At 41.7% G+C, this 16,451-nt stretch overlaps 1 protein-coding gene across 1 annotated transcript in view; it reads left to right on the top strand.

Moving 5' to 3' along the window:
- Nucleotides 1-4,635: 4,635 nt before the first annotated feature.
- Nucleotides 4,636-16,451, top strand: part of BMP2K (BMP2 inducible kinase) — a 341,088-nt gene continuing 329,272 nt past the window's right edge. The window contains exon 1 of the mRNA XM_069742721.1: nt 4,636-5,384. Within this exon, the coding sequence (XP_069598822.1) occupies nt 5,237-5,384 (148 nt within the window). The 5' untranslated portion in view covers nt 4,636-5,236. The remainder of the gene's footprint in view (nt 5,385-16,451) is intronic.

Below are 16,451 nucleotides of genomic sequence, written 5' to 3' on the forward strand. Positions count from 1 at the left end.
ATATACATATATGTGTCTCACTGACATATATATATATATATATACCTATTCTATGTGTACACATTTATTCTACCTATTCTACTGTAAGCTGTCAGTGTGATTTTACTGTACACCGCACTGAATTACCGGCTTTTCTCTCTAACAGCGCTGCGTATTTCTCGCAAGTCACACTGCTTGTCCGTGTGTAATCCGTATTTTTCACGCTTCCATAGACTTTCATTGGCGTATTTCTTGCGCAGTACGGTGACAAACGCAGCATGCTGCGATTTTGTACGGCCGTAGAAAGCCGTATAATACTGATCAGTAAAATACAGCAGATAGGAGCAGGGGCATAGAGAATAATTGTGCCGTATTTTTTGCGAGTTTTACGGACGTAGTTTCTGCGCTCTTACGTCCGTAAAACTCGCAAGTGTGAAGCCGGCCTAACTGTGTTTATTGTCTCTTCAGAGAACTGTGTTTGTTATTTTTAAATAAAAAAGTAAAAGTGTGTTGTGCTTTTATTTCTAATAAAGAACTTTATTCTGGCTGAGTGTTTATTTACAATACAACTATATGATTAGTAATGGATAGGTGTCTTATAGACACCTCTCCATTACTAACCTGTGGGCTTGATGTCACCAGACAATACAAAGGTGACATCAACCCCACAAATATGAACCCCACTTGACACTGCTAGAGGGCAAGTGGGAAGAGCTGGGCAAAGCGCCAGAATTTGTGCATCTTATATAAATGTGCCTTTTCTGGGCAGCTCCGGGCTACTATTTTTAGGCTGGGGGTGTCCAATATGCTTGGCCCCTTACTAGCCTGAGAATACGAGCCCCCAGCTGTCTGCTTTAGAAAAGCTAGTTGTCAAAAATAGGGGGGACTCCACGCTGTTTGTTTAAATTATTTATTTAAAAAATATGGCGTGGGGACCCCTCCATTCTTGATAACCAGCCTTGCTGAAGCATACAGCTGAAGGTTGGAGCCCCCAGCGGTGAGTTTTGCCTGGCTGAGCAACAAAATTACAGGGGAACCCACGTCGTTATTTAAAAAAAATGTATTTACAGCGTAGGAGCGGCTGATGAATACTCCCATCAGAAGCTCCTGCTCTCACTGTTATTAGCGGCAGCAGGTGTCGGATGATGAGAGCAGTTGTCCCATCAGCTGACACCAGTAACCGGAGGTAAACTTTATACCTCCGATCACAGCTGAGCGCTCACACTGTCTTTTAACAGCATGGGAACCGCGGCTCTCTGACATGTTATGCACATGTCAGAGCAGCAAACACATACCGAACAAGTCATACCGAACAAGTATATGAAGATGTAAGTAACATTTAGCCACCGCAACAAAATGGATAGAGAAGAGTATTATCTCTCATGATGTTTGGGCCCCCATTCAACTGAATGGGGTCAGGTTACAGTTCTGGTACCCGAACCCGAACTTTTTGTAACTATTCGGCCGAACCCGCTGGACCCGAACATCCAGGTGTCCGCAAATCTCTACAAGTGAGAAAAAATATTGTCCTGCTGTCCTGGATGAAATGATTTTTTCACATGCTCATGTGAACAAGCTTTTAAAAAATCACAGTAAGGCCGGCGTCACACTCAGCGTGTAAAAATACGGTCCGTAATTTACGGCCGTAATACGCAGAAAAGTCCCCAAAATAGTGGTCCGTATCTCCTCCGTAGGCAGGGTGTGTCAGCGTATTTTGCGCATGGCATCCTCCGTATGTAATCCGTATGGCATCCGTACTGCGAGATTTTCTCGCAGGCTTGCAAAACCGACATATGGACATACAATGGATCCATGTGCTCCCAAAAACATAAAAACATATGTACTGTCTATATATATATATATATATATATATATATATATATATATATATATATATATATATATATATATGTCAGTGAGACACATATATATATATATATTAATATTTCATCCAGCGCGAGATAGCTTTAAAGCCGGTAATTCTATTGCCGGCTTTTGCTTTCTCCTTCCCAAACCCGACATGATATGAGACATGGTTTACATACAGTAAACCATCTCATATCCCCATTTGTTTTGCATATTCCATACTACTAATGTTAGTAGTTTGTATGTGCAAAATTTGGGCGCTCTAGCTATTAAATTAAAGGGTTAAATGGCGGAAAAATTGGCGTGGGCTCCCGCGCAATTTTCTCCGCCAGAGTAGTAAAGCCAGTGACTGAGGGCAGATATTAATAGCCTGGAGAGGGTCCATGGTTATTGGCCCCCATAGACTTTTATTGGCGGATTTTTTGCGCAATACGGTGACAAACGCAGCATGCTGCGATTTTCTACGGCCGTAGTAGAAGTCCGTATAATACGGATCAGTAAAATACGGCAGATAGGAGCAGGGGCATAGAGAAGCATTGTACCGTATGCAATCCGTATTTTCAGCACCTCTCTTACGTCCGTAAAACACGCTAGTGTGAGGCCGGCCTAAGGCTATGTGCACACGTTGCGGATTTCCTGCGGATCCGCAGCGTTTTTTGCGGTGCAGAAACGCTGCAGATCCGCAAGTGATTTACAGTACAATGTAAATCAATTGTAAAAAAATACTGTGCTAATGGTGCGGAAAATTCCGTGAGGAAACGCTGCGGATTAAAAGAAGTAGCATGTCACTTCTTTTGTGTGGTCTGTAGCGTTTTTGTACCCATTCCATTATAGAAATCCGCATGGGTAAAAAACGCAGTAAATCTGCAGCAAAACCGCACAAAATCCGTACAAAAAACGCGTCAAATCCGCACCTGCATTTTCTGCCAAGAGATGCAGAATCCGCACCAGAAATTCCTAAGACTAATCCGCAACGTGTGCACATAACCTTAGTCTAGGGTCACGCGAACGTGTAAAAAATCCGTCCCATTCTCATCCAGAAAAGTGGGACGATTTTTTTCTCACTTCTCGTCCGTGTGCAGTATGCGTTTTTATACTCAGAAACTGTAAATTGTCCTGTAAATGATTGGGATGCTATGTTACAGGATTGTAATGTGTCTGTAAAAATGCTATACTGTCATCCAATTTCTGTTCTCACACCCATGGACTTGAGGCAGTGAGACTAATCTGCCATTATTTTCACATATAGAAACTGTTAGTGAAATAAATTGGTCATCAGCAGTGCCCCACTGAATAACATTGGCCCGAGTGCTGCCCAACATAGAAATCAGATAGCACTTGTCCGACTTATACCCGCGTGTGCATGAGGTCACATTTACACCTTCAGTATTTTGTCAGTATGTTACCTCAGTGTTTTGATCAGTATGTTACCTTAGTGTTTTGGTCAGTATTTTACCTCAGTGTTTTTGGTCAGTATTTTACCTCAGTATCTGTAAGCCAGAACCAGAAGTGGTGACGTGTTTCTATTATACTTTTCCTGATTGTTCCACTCCTGGTTTTGGCTTATAACTACTGAGGTAAAATACTGACCAAATACTGAGGTAAAATACTGACCAAATACTTAATGTGTGCATGAGCCCTAAGGCTATGTTCACACCTTGCGTCGGGTCCCTGCGGGTTCTCCCGCAGCGGATTTGATAAATCTGCAGGGCAAAACAACTGCGGTTCTCCCTGCAGATTTATCGCGGTTTGTTCCGCGTTTTCCGCTGCGGGTTTCCGCCTATACTATTGATGCTGCATATGCAGCAATATGCAGCATCAATAGTAATGTTAAAAATAATAAAAATTGGTTATACTCACCCTCTGATGTCCGGATCTCCTGGGTGCTGCACCCGGCGGTCCGGTTCCTAAGATGCTGTGGGAGAAGGACCCTTCGTGACGTCACGGTCATGTGACCGCGACGTCACCGCAGGTCCTGGTCGCACAGCAACTCTGACCGGACAGCCGCGTGCAGCGCCCAGGAGCTCCGGACATCAGAGGGTGAGTATAACCAGATTTTTTATTTTTTAACCCCAAATATGGTTCCCAGGGCCTGGAGGAGAGTCTCCTCTCCTCCACCCCGGGTACCACCCGCACATTATCCGCTTACTTCCCGCAACGTGGGCACAGCCCCATGCGGGAAGTAAGCGGTTCAATGTATTCCTATGGGTGCAGAATCGCAGCGATTCTGCACAAAGAAGTGACATGCTGCGGGTTGTAAACCGCTGCGTTCCCGCGCGGTTTTTCCCGCAGCATGTGCACAGCGGTTTGCGGTTTCCATAGGGTTTACATGTTACTGTAAACGCTATGGAAACTGCTGCGGACCCGCAGCATCAAAATCGCGGCGGTTCCGCGGTAAAAACCGCTAAGTGTGAATATAGCCTAAAAGTTGGCCAGCTCCCCACTTTTCTGCCAGTTTTTATGCCCAGAACCATATCGGGCTAGATTAGACCTAACTAAATATTATGTAAAATACCCTTTTATGCCTGCTAAGTGAGATAAGTGGTCCAAAAGTCACTTAACACCACCCTGGTGCCCACCACAGTTCCTGGTTTGATGGCAATGGGCCCTTCCATCTGCATTAGCCCAGCAATTACTGGGCAGAGCTCCATTTCTCGTCAGACGGTACAGGCTAAGGAGTTAGGAGTGGACTAGGGGAGCTGCGCTCCTGTCTCCTCAGCATTGTCATGTACAGTACGTGTGCCCCTCTCCCCTCCCTGCTGCTGTCAGTTTCCTGGGCGGCCATGGGGAGGAGCTGCCACCAGCAGCAGGAGGAGGAGGAGGTTTTTGGCCTCTGAATGGATGAACTTAGGATTCTCCTCTTCCGTTTCCAGCACTTCAACAGCCAGAGAAACCAACAACTACTAGTAGTGAGCAACCCAGGACACAGGACTGCGGGCAGAGGGAGGGCGCAGGCGCACCTATACCCAGTGTGTGTGACAGATGGGCATACAGGCTGCAGGGGAGGTGATGGGGCACTGCCTTGTGTGCAGGGCATGCAGACTGCAGTTCCCTAGCTGTGGGTCACAGATGTGAGTGGCTGGCACTGGTGCTTGGCATGCTGCTGGTGCAGTGTGGCACCCTCTCCTGCCTAGTTGCATTATCTTGCATTTCTCTTGTGTATGTAGGCAGTGCCCTCTTTGGCTGCTACTGTAAGACACTGTGATTCCCTTTTTTATATTAGTGTGATTGCTGCTGCTGTGTGTTACGCAGCCTTTGTGTGTATGTGACAGCTTTGTGCTTGGGCATATTTGCTGAGTGTGCCAGGGAGCTTTTTTTTATTTACTCTGCCAGCTTTGGTGCCAATATTGCTGGTGTGTTATCTGTTGGTGCTGCATAAGGATAAGGCACCATGAAGAAGTTTTCTCGGATGCCAAAATCAGAGAGTGGTGGAGGCGGTGGACCGAGCCTGGGTACTGGATCTTCTGGAGGGGTGACTGTGGGCAGAGGGTTCACTGTTGGCCGTCACCAAGTCACCGTGGAAGAGCTGGTGGCAGAAGGTAACTTTATGGTTATTTTATCTATGTGTCATATATACTGCTATAGTAGGATGGAAAAATAAGAATAACTAAATATATATATATATATATATTAGTTCCTTTCAAGTTTCAGTGCAGCAAGTAACCCTGTGGCACTGTGTGATTGTGCAATGCCAGGGAGTGTTCTTCCATTGTACTGTAATATTGCTACAGACGTACTGACACATAAAGCAGAAACCTCTATAACACAGATTCCTCTCCCCTCCATCCCTCAGTAAGGCGCTCAACATCACCATAGGAATCTTACAAATGACCATGTAGATAAAGAGGTTCTATATGTTCTGCGTGACACTAGTAACTGTGCCTGTAACATGCGTGGCCTGAGTTCTCAATCGGGGGTCTTGGCTGTAGATCAGGAGGTGGGTTCTTCTATACATTGAATTTGGAACTTTTATTGATGACTTATCAGTGTAGACTGCATGCTTAGATCCCCATTTTTTTTTTCTTATGTCTACTGAAAAAATCATGTTGCAGTAGATCACAGGTTGGACCCCAAAATATATATATATATATAAAAAAAGATTGAGAACTGGCTGTTATCTATTATAATGCTGCCCGAACTATGGGTAGCATGAATCCGAATCATTGGTTATTGATTCCTTTGACTGACAGGTCTTTCCCTATACGCACAAATAGGGCGAGACCTATCAGTCATGGGGAGCAGGGCAGGAGAAGCTGCATATTGCTCCCTACCAGTTTTTCAAATATCTTTTCTCTGAAAAGCCACATCATTTTAGAGTATAACATATAGAGATGCAAGAACGCATATGGGATAGTTTCCAAACTTGAGCATAGACTTTAGGGAACTGGTCAGCTGATTCATGCTGGTTCAGACTGCATAAATCAGCTGACAGGTTTGCTTTAAAGGGGAATTCTCATCTTTGGAAATTATTTCCTATTCCATGAATACGGGATAACTTCCTGATTGCTGGGGGTCCGACCACTGGGACCTCCACTGATCCTGAGAATCAGGAAGCCCTGTGTAAATGGCATGGTGTTCGAACGTTCACACTTCCGCTCCATACATTCTAATGGGAGAGCCAAAGACGAGCTAAGCGTAACAAAAGTCCAGATGATTGACCACCACTCCATTCACATGGCTCCTCAGAGTCCCCGTTCTTGTGAGAGGTGGAGTCCTCATAGATAGAAGATAACTTCTTGATTGCCGAAGATCTATCATTTACGTAATTTGAAAACTTGAGAATACCCCTTTTATGAAATAGTTTTTATGTTTTATCAATCAGAACATCTAGAATTTATTTACATGACAAAATATAACTATTTATTGGTATAGTTTTGAAATATTTCTTGTCATTACTTTGAGGGCCATCAGTAGTCTCTCGAGTCATGGTCACAAGCCATGGGTTTGCCATCGGCAAATCTGCCAGAGATTTCGTTTTTGAGAACCTTGATCTTTGCCGCTGATTTTCCAGTCAATACACAGGGATAATAATAATAATAATTTTTATTTATATAGCGCCAACATATTCCGCAGCGCTTTACAAATTATAGAGGGGACTTGTACAGACAATAGACATTACAGCATAACAGAAATACAGTTCAAAACAGATACCAGGAGGAATGAGGGCCCTGCTCGCAAGCTTACAATCTATGAGGAAAAGGGGAGACACGAGAGGTGGATGGTAACAATTGCTTTAGTTATTCGGACCGGCCATAGTGTAAGGCTCGGGTGTTCATGTAAAGCTGCATGAACCAGTTAACTGCCTAAGTATGTAGCAGTACAGACACAGGGGGCTATTAACTGCATAAAGTGTATGAGAACATGATGCGAGGAACCTGATTGTTTTTTTTTTTTTTTTTTTTTTTATAAATAGGCCACACAGGGATCGTTAGGTTAATGCATTGAGGCGGTAGGCCAGTCTGAACAAATGAGTTTTTAGGGTACGCTTAAAACTGTGGGGATTAATCGTATTAACCTGGGTAGTGCATTCCAAAGAATCGGCGCAGCACGTGTGAAGTCTTGGAGACGGGAGTGGGAGGTTCTGATTATTGAGGATGCTAACCTGAGGTCATTAGCGGAGCGGAGGGCACGGGTAGGGTGGTAGACTGATACCAGGGAGGAGATGTAGGGTGGTGCTGAGCCATGGAGTGCTTTGTGGATGAGGGTAATAGTTTTGTACTGGATTCTGGAGTGGATGGGTAGCCAGTGTAATGACTGGCACAAGGTAGAGGCATCGGTGTAGCAGGGATTAGCTCTATTATATTTGAAAATTCTAGCAAAAGTCAAAGCATCAATTGCTGCATCAGATTTCATTGGGGAAATGGTACAGTTACATCTGCACCATAAATGGACCTTCTGTGGATTTATTATTATACATTCGCGTGCTGCACTTTTGTAAAATGGACGGCTTTGGCTACTTTCACACTTCCGTTGTTTTGCCTCCATCGCAATGGGTCGTTTTGGAGAAAAAACGCATCCTGCAAAGTTGCCCGCAGGATGCGTTTTTCCCCCATAGACTTGCATTAGCGACGCATTGCGACATATGGCCACACGTGCGACGGATGTGTCGTGTTTTGGCGGACCGTCAGCACAAAAAAGTTCCATGTAACTTTTTTTGTGCGTCGCGTCTGCCATTTTCGACCACGCATGTGCAGCCGAAACTCCGCCCCCTCCTTCCAAGACTGCAGAATGGGCAGCGGATGCGTTGAAAAACTGCATCCGCTGCCCACGTTGTGCAGTTATTTTCACAACGTCCGTTGGTACGTCGGCCCGACGCATTGCGACGGGCATGTACCGACGGGAGTGTGAAAGTAGCCTTACAGACAGCACACCAATTAGGGGGCTGAGAGGAGCAATGTTGCAGGATGGAATGTAATATATAGAGGCTGAAAGGATATACTGGAGGATGGGCTGTTAACAGGGGCTGAGATTAATTGAGCCGCTTGTTGCCTGGACCTGAGAGATCAGTGTTGTGAAGCTACAAAATTTGCTCTATAGATGCATGTGACTCATGATCATCTTCTGCTGTATGCAGTGCTGTGGAGTGGGTAAAAAAAAACCCCTGACTCTGACTCCTCAAATTCCTTGACTCCCAACCCCCCTAGCACTGGTCACTACTGAGCATGTACATAAAGTGCAGCACAGATTCATCTCAACTAAAAGCCAAGATCCATAGATCTGGAACAGAGCAGACATTTACAGGACATTCTTCCGAAAAATTTTTACAGCACATCTTGCATTGAACTACTGGACCAAATGATTATATATTGTCGGAGTCAGTCCATTTTATACAGACTATACATATCTATGTATTTTATGTGTATATATCTATTCTATTCCAACCTGTCACTCTGTGATTTTACTGTATGCGGCATATGAATTGCCGGATTTTCACAGGACACCGATGCGTAAAAAATCGGACAGCACTTGCATGGTCCAAATGCTGTGCAACGTTTTTTCTCGCACCCATAGACTTGCATTGGTGAGTCTCGGTGACAATCGCAGCATGCTGCGATTTTAAACGCACGTTGAATACACCTGAGAAAATAAACAGTGATGTGAGCTGCCCCATAGATTAACATTGGGCCGAGTGCTATGTGATGTTTTCTCGCATAGCACTCACCCGTATTCCACGCTAGTGTGACTCTGGCCTAAAGCTGATCTAAGAGACTGTTATGTCTGTAAATTGTGGACATGACTGGCTCCGTGTGCTCATCAGTATAGCAGATGGATGCTACTGACATGCCATAACCTGGTTCTTAAAGGTACATGCAACCATTTTTTTCACATTAGTCCGCATGAGAAAAAGCTATTTTTTTTTTTCATGTAGACTGATATGAAAAAAAATCACTTGTGCACACTGGTTATTATTGCACACTGGTCAAATATACGCTTGTCAGTAGTAGAAAAAGATATCACTAACGCCGTATTCAGAAGATTGTATGTAAATATTTTCCATTTTTCATCCAGAAAAAAAAGACGTTTTCATCTGTGTTGCCTTCAGTTTGTGATTTTTTTTTTTTTTTTTTTTTACATCTTCTTGACGTATTATACATAAGCAATGTAAAATATAATAATAGTCCACATACAGTTTTCTATGTTAATAAATGGAGTGGATCAGTAAAAAATGGATGGTTTATATAATTGTTGTTTTTTTTTTTTTAATGCACCCATTGAGCTGGAAGTAGGAGTCAGAACTAAAAGACGAATCAGACTAGCGAATGCTGCGATTTTTTTATTTTAGGTTCATGTGTATTACACTACTGACTTGCTAACTGTCTTCTCAGTCCCCTGTATACAGCCCATCCTACCCTATATCACTCCTCCACCGCTGCTTCCTATTATGAACTCCCACATATTAATGAAGGGGGCTCCAATCCTATCTGTGGCATCATCCCCTCACAGTAGAAGCTCCATTCTACAGAGGACACACCCAGTGCTAAGGTATGCTGGCTAAAAGCTAGCCGAGAGAGACTTGATCTGCCATAAACTGCAACTACTAAAGGACGGTTTCAATGGTAACTGAAGGGTAAATGGAGCCTTGAGGGTCACCCTTAGCACAAATGAGTAAATATATGTTTACATTATTGTGATACCAAATTGGGATTTTTGTGAATACCCCTTCAAACATCTTACATTCTTTTTGAATACATGCAAGAGCAATGTTCCCTGCGAATAGAACCTCACTAAACTTTGTCGAGTTTCACACTTTGCAAAATATTTAGTTTTTAATACCTGAGAATCTACATGTTAAAGGTATCATTTACACCATGTTTTCAGATTCATGTCATTTAGCAAGTTGGGTAGCGTTTTATAGATTTTTGTTCTCTAGGTATAAATCTTATTGTCCAAATATAAAAGTCACAGCATTACATCATGGTGGAATTAGGAGTTATGATTAAATATGGGAAATCTGCCAGTTTGTCTCTAATTTCATCCATTTCAAGGAAATAGCACTGAAGTTTCCAAACAATGTAATTGTTTTAGTATGCTATAAATTAGAGATTTCACAAGTTGAAAGGGAAATTCTGGTGATTTTTCAACTATTTCTAAGATGGTTCTTTAGATGAATATGGCTTTAAACTACAAAAGTTTGTATGTAGCTCCTAAACTGGTTAATGCAGCATCCTAGTAATTAGTCCAGGTGACCATGAAATGGGCTTATTTTGGATTTAAACTAACCAAACAAAATGTGTTAAAGGGAACCTGTCACCCCCCAAAAGCGATGGTGAGGTAAGCTCACCGTCATCAGGGGCTTATCTACAGCATTCTGTAATGCTGTAGATAAGCCGCCGATGTATCCTGAAGCTGCGGCGTGAAGACCAGAAGAGGACATCATGGAATGAAGATGAGAGGTGCTGTTCCGGACCTGAGACATCCATCAGAGCAGGTCCGCCCCTGGGTGAGTATAATATAACCTCTTTTTCTCCTCTTTCAGGTTACATCAGGGGCTTATCTACAGCATTACAGAATGCTGTAGATAAGCCCCTGATGATGGTGAGCTTACCTCACTATCGATTTTGGGGGTGACAGGTTCTCTTTAAACTTTAAATCTTTAGAGCACCTCCTTTTTACTCTGACAGCTTTTCAAACTCTTGGCATTTTCAGAGTCATTTTCATTAGGTAGTTTCTTAGAATGACTGCCAATGACCAGGTATGCCTCGTCAAATGTTTATTTGTGAAATTGTAAAGAGGTGGCCGGTCCCCTCAGTAGTGCCCTCTCCTCCTCTCTTGTGACCCCCCCCCCCCCCCGAGCACTTTATGTACATGTATTATGTTGAGCTGTATTTGTGTTATACTGTGCAATTCATGTGCTGTAATTGTTATACCTTGTATTGTGTAAGTTCCCCTTTAATGACTATATAAAGAGTCAGGGACAGAAATAGTTAAAATTGGGGCTGGTCCAGCAGCAGTAGAGAGGCTTGACTTGCAGCCATGAGGAGAGAGGAAGCTGTAACGTCCTCAGAACTGCCGGAATCGCTGACCAGTGCAGATGTACAGACAGACGGGGCAGTGCCAGACCCCCCAGATGGGAGAGGTCTGTTGCTCCGGGCAAAATGATCACCAAGGAAGTGCTGTGTCAGATGACATGGATTCTATAGTTTCCCATCCTCATCTGAATTGAGATAAAGTTTGACTTCAGAAAGAAGGCAACAAAGCAGCCAAAAAGTACTTGGCACCTCTGGGAGCTCTTTGAAGACTATTGGAAAGCCATTCTAGATAACTACCTGATGAAGCTGGTTGAGCTAATGCAAACCATGTGTAAAGCTGTCATCAGAGTAAATAGATTGTACTTTGAGGAATCTTATAGTTGAACACACATTCAGGTTTGTTTCGTGTGTGTTTTACTCTGTTTTCATGTGTTCCAAAAATGGTTTTGCTGTCTGCATCTGCAATATGCTCATTTCAATTAGTACAAGAAAAACCATTGTATGATCAGGTGTGTCTAAACTGGCCAGTACTGTATCTTGGCTTGTTCGTACTTATGCCATGAAACTGGCCCTAGTCTTGGTCTCCAAGCAGTTATGTGGATGGTGTGACCATGTTCTAGGATCTGCCACCATCCTTGCTCTATTGTTTTCATGTCTAATAACCATAGTTGCATTGATGGGATGAGATTTTTGTAAAAGAATGCTACATCTTTTTTCGGTCTATTTAATTGTTGCTACTTTTTAAATAGAAGGAAACACAGCATGGAAACTGGTAATAAATGTAGGCACATGAAAGGAATGTATGGAATCACTTTTCCGTTCCCATCTGTTACCTTTACTTTCTTACACGTGGCAATAAGCCTGATCAGTGCTTTTAATATTCATATATTGTACAGATGTGGTGACAAAGCTAGGTCCTGAGCAGTGGATATGGACAGTGGTTGTATTTTTATGGGACACCCTGTTAAGCTTTGCATATAGTGTCTGCTAAAGCAGGGGTGTCAAACTGCATTCCTCGAGGGCCGCAAACCATGCGTGTTTTCAAGATTTCTTTAGCATTGCACAAGGTGCTGCAATCATTATGTGTGTAGGTGATTAAATTATCAACTGTGCAGTACAAGGAAATCCTGAAAACATGACCTGTTTGCAGCCCTCGAGGAATGCAGTTTGACACCCCTGTGCTAAAGTACTTTGTCAAAGCCGGTATTGAGTATAATTTTAGTGGGTGGTTAATGGTAACTTTTCATTCTTGTGTACAAAGTTGGAATATGTTCATAGGGAACTCCAGGATTATATGTTAATGATGAGCTATTTTCTTTTCATCCAGAAGCCGACATAAGCAAAGAAAAGGCTGCATTATTTATAGTATACAGGAAAGGTATCAACCACTGAGGACTCTCAATTCTAAATATTTTTCTTATTTATAGTATGTGAGATTAGGTTTTTTACTCATGAAAATTCCACAACTATTTTACTACCTGTTGAATGTCGTTCAGTTAGCATACTTGATGAGGACACAGGTGGCGCTACCATCAGAGGCACCCTACTCAGCTAGTATGTTTACATCTCAACTTGATGACTTCCTGCTGGCTAATAACATGCTGCATATCTATTGCAGTATGCATCTGTCCTCGCTAGATCCTTTAATTTGCCTTGAAGGAGTTTGTGAACAAGACTTGAAGTAGTATTTAATGTTGTGTGTGCAATAATCTAGCCACAACATTTAATAGTTTTATAAGATAAACTTATTAAAAGTGAACCTCATTTAATAACCCTTAAGGGTTCATATTGTAGATTATTGTAGCTAACCCTTTCACCCTGAAGCCTTTTTTTTCACCATCCTGACCAGTGTGGTAATAACTCTGGAACGCTTAAACGGATCCATCAATTCTGAGACTGTTTTCTTGTGACATATTGTACTTCATGATAGTGGTAAAATTTGTTAGATAACATTAGCATTTATTTGTGAAAATATCCGAAGTTTGTCAAAAATTTAGCAATGTTCAAACTTTAAATTTTTATGCCCTGAAAACAGAGTAAGTCACACAAAATAGTTAATAAATAACATTTCTCACGTCTACTTTACATCAACACAATTTTCGAAGAAAAAAAAATTGTTAGGAAGTTATAAGGGTTTAATATAACGTTGAGTGGTGAAAATAAAGAAAAATCACATTTTCCCCACAAAAATGTTTTTTAGCTCCAATTTGTTTTTATTTTCACAAGGTTAATAGGGTAAAATGAACCCCAACATTTGTTGTGCATTTCTCCTGAGTACAAAGATACCCCATATGTGAGGGTAAACTACTGTTTGGATGCATGGCAGGGCTCAAGGGATGGAGTGACGTTTTGGAATGCAGATTTTGATGTAATGTTGTGCGAGTGTCATGTTGCGTTTGGAGAGCCCCTGATGTGCCTAAACAAAGGAAACTCCCCACAAGTGACCCCATTTTGGAAAGTAGACCCCTCAAAGAATGTATCTAGATGCGTGTTCAGCACCTTGAACCCCCAGGTGCTTCACAGAAGTTTATATCGTTGAGCCATGAAAATTACATTTTTAACACCAAAATGTTGTTTTAGCCTCAGATTTTACATTTTCACATTGGGAAATGGGTAAAAATGGCACGAAAATGTGTCCCACAATTTCTGTTGAATTTGGAAATTTTCCATATGCGGCTGTACAGTACTGCTTAGCCATACGGTAAAACTCAAGAGAGATAGAGCACTATTTTTCTCCTTGAGCACAAACTTTGCTAGAATCCTTCGAAGACTCCATATACAGAGCCCCTAAGTGCTAGAAGATCAGAATCACCCCTCAAGTGACCCCATTTTGAAAAGTATACCTCTTTGGGAATTTATTTACAGGAGTAGTGAAGATTTTGACTCCATGGGTGTTTGCAGTTTTCATTCCACAACATCCACTGCTGCTTGTTTCTGGAAAGTGACGAGTACATTGTAGTGACCAGTATATTGTAGTCCCCAGTACGTTGCAGTCACCAGTATGTGGTAGTGCCTAGCTCATGCCTCTGAAGACACGCAGCTGTAATTTAGGCAGTCTGTCATCGCTACAGAAATGCACTTTTATGCACGCCTAAAAAGACACACCGTAGGATCATAAGCAGCCAGACGGCATCCGCAGTTCCTCCATCTGCTTCATTATTTGTAATCTTCCACTGGGGTTTCTGTCTGAATCATGTATTTCAGAGATTTGCACAGAAACCCCGGTGTAAGCGCTCAGTGTAGAGCCCAGGATAAATGTGAGCCTAGCCTTAATGTGATATTTGGGATGCAGAATTTAAAAAATTAGCAGCAGATGAAGAATTGGTTTAATTTATTTTTTACACAGTTTCTTGTGCAGTCTAAGTGAATAGATGACTTTATTATTTGGGTTGTGAAATTACAGCAATACCAGATTTAAATCAGGTTTGGCTGCTGTCACTCCCTAAAAGACTCCTTTCATTGCGTTTTTGCATTGCCTTATTTTGAGAGCTATACTTTTTCCATATTTTGGCCCACAGAGTCATGTGATGGCTTGTTTTTTTCAGGACTAGTTGACATTTTTATTGGTACCATTTTTGAGCACATGACATTTTTTTGATCGCTTTCTATCCTGTTTTTTGGGAGGCTAAATGAATGAAAATCAACAATGCAAGAATTGTTTTTTAAAATGTTTTAATGCCATTCTGCATGTGGTAAGATTGTTAAGGCAGCTTTATTCTTCGGGTCAGTACGGCTACAGGGATACGACATTGATATTTTTTTATGTTGTAGTGCTTTTACCCAATAAAAAATATTTTCTAGAAAAAAGAATTATTTTTGCATTGCTATATTCTGAACTATAACGGCGGCTTATTTTTTGTGATGCTTTCAGAGATAGCTGTTTTTATTCACATACGTCTTTTTGATCGTTTTGTTCCACTTTTTGTTCGGTGGTATGATGATAAAGCATAGTTTAAAAAAATGGAAAAAAAGAAACAAAAAACCACGTTCATCGAAGGGGTTTACTAGTTGACCGTTTCATAGGGCTGGTCTTTCCGGACACTGTGATACTAAATATGTGTACTTTTTTTTTACATAAATGTATTTTTTCTTTTTGTTCTTTATTTTGTGATTTATTTATTTTTTTTATATTTTTTTTTTGCATTGTCTCAGGATGGGACATCAACTTTCTACTGACAGATCACTTATTTAATAATCTGCAATACTCATGCATTGCAAAGCATTAGATAAGCGTCTGACAAGCAGGGAGCAGGCATGTCAGCTTGTGCTTTGAGCATGACCACCATCCCTTGATGACCATGGCGGCCATCTTTCAGCCCTGAGTCGCCACTGGCATAACTCGATCGCATTGCGCTCATGCGAGCAGATGACTCTATCACTATTGACAGTGACATCACTGGGATTAACCTCCCGCGATTGGTACTAGAGGTGATCGTGGGCGTTGCTGCACATAGGGCTGAAACCCACATTTGATCGCGAGCCCACGCGATCATGGCGCCATATAAATATATACCGATTTGTCGGGAAGGGGTTAAAAGTGTACCCCAGCTCTCAAGACAGCACACGTCTTTCAGTAGTTGATGAAAAAATAGTAAAAAATGGAATATCAAATTACATGGAGAACCAATACTTCCCTTGCGATGCGTCCAAGGTGCTGTGTTTATAAAAGTCCTCCCATCACAATTTTTATCCTTTTTAATATATTGCAATCCTATTATATAGCATTGTTTACAATTGCTAATTTTCCAGTGGAAACTACGGTACCTTATCTACTTTATACTTGCTATATAGTGCTTTGTTTTTTTTTTTAATCTGCTTTACATATTTTTTTTCTGAACAAAGAACTGTGAAGATTGTTTTCATTTTATAATACTTACTTAGATTTATTCTATTGGTTTTTACATATTGTTTTTAATGTTGTATATAACATTCTATCATGGGATATAGTATTGGCTACAGTTTTGATGAATATTTGATGAATTATCTGTTGTACCGTACTTGTGGGTTGTCTAGAGATTTAGGTTATAAATTTAAATGGCTCATTTGGATTTTTATAGGTTTTAAGAACCAAAAAGTGCTCCGTCCAATGGTGCAAAAACACAATACGCCAGCCTTTTAGGAGTTTGCTAGTAATCT

The sequence above is a fragment of the Ranitomeya imitator genome, chromosome 1 (genome assembly GCF_032444005.1).
Source record: "Ranitomeya imitator isolate aRanImi1 chromosome 1, aRanImi1.pri, whole genome shotgun sequence".
NCBI classification, from domain to species: Eukaryota; Metazoa; Chordata; class Amphibia; order Anura; family Dendrobatidae; genus Ranitomeya; species Ranitomeya imitator.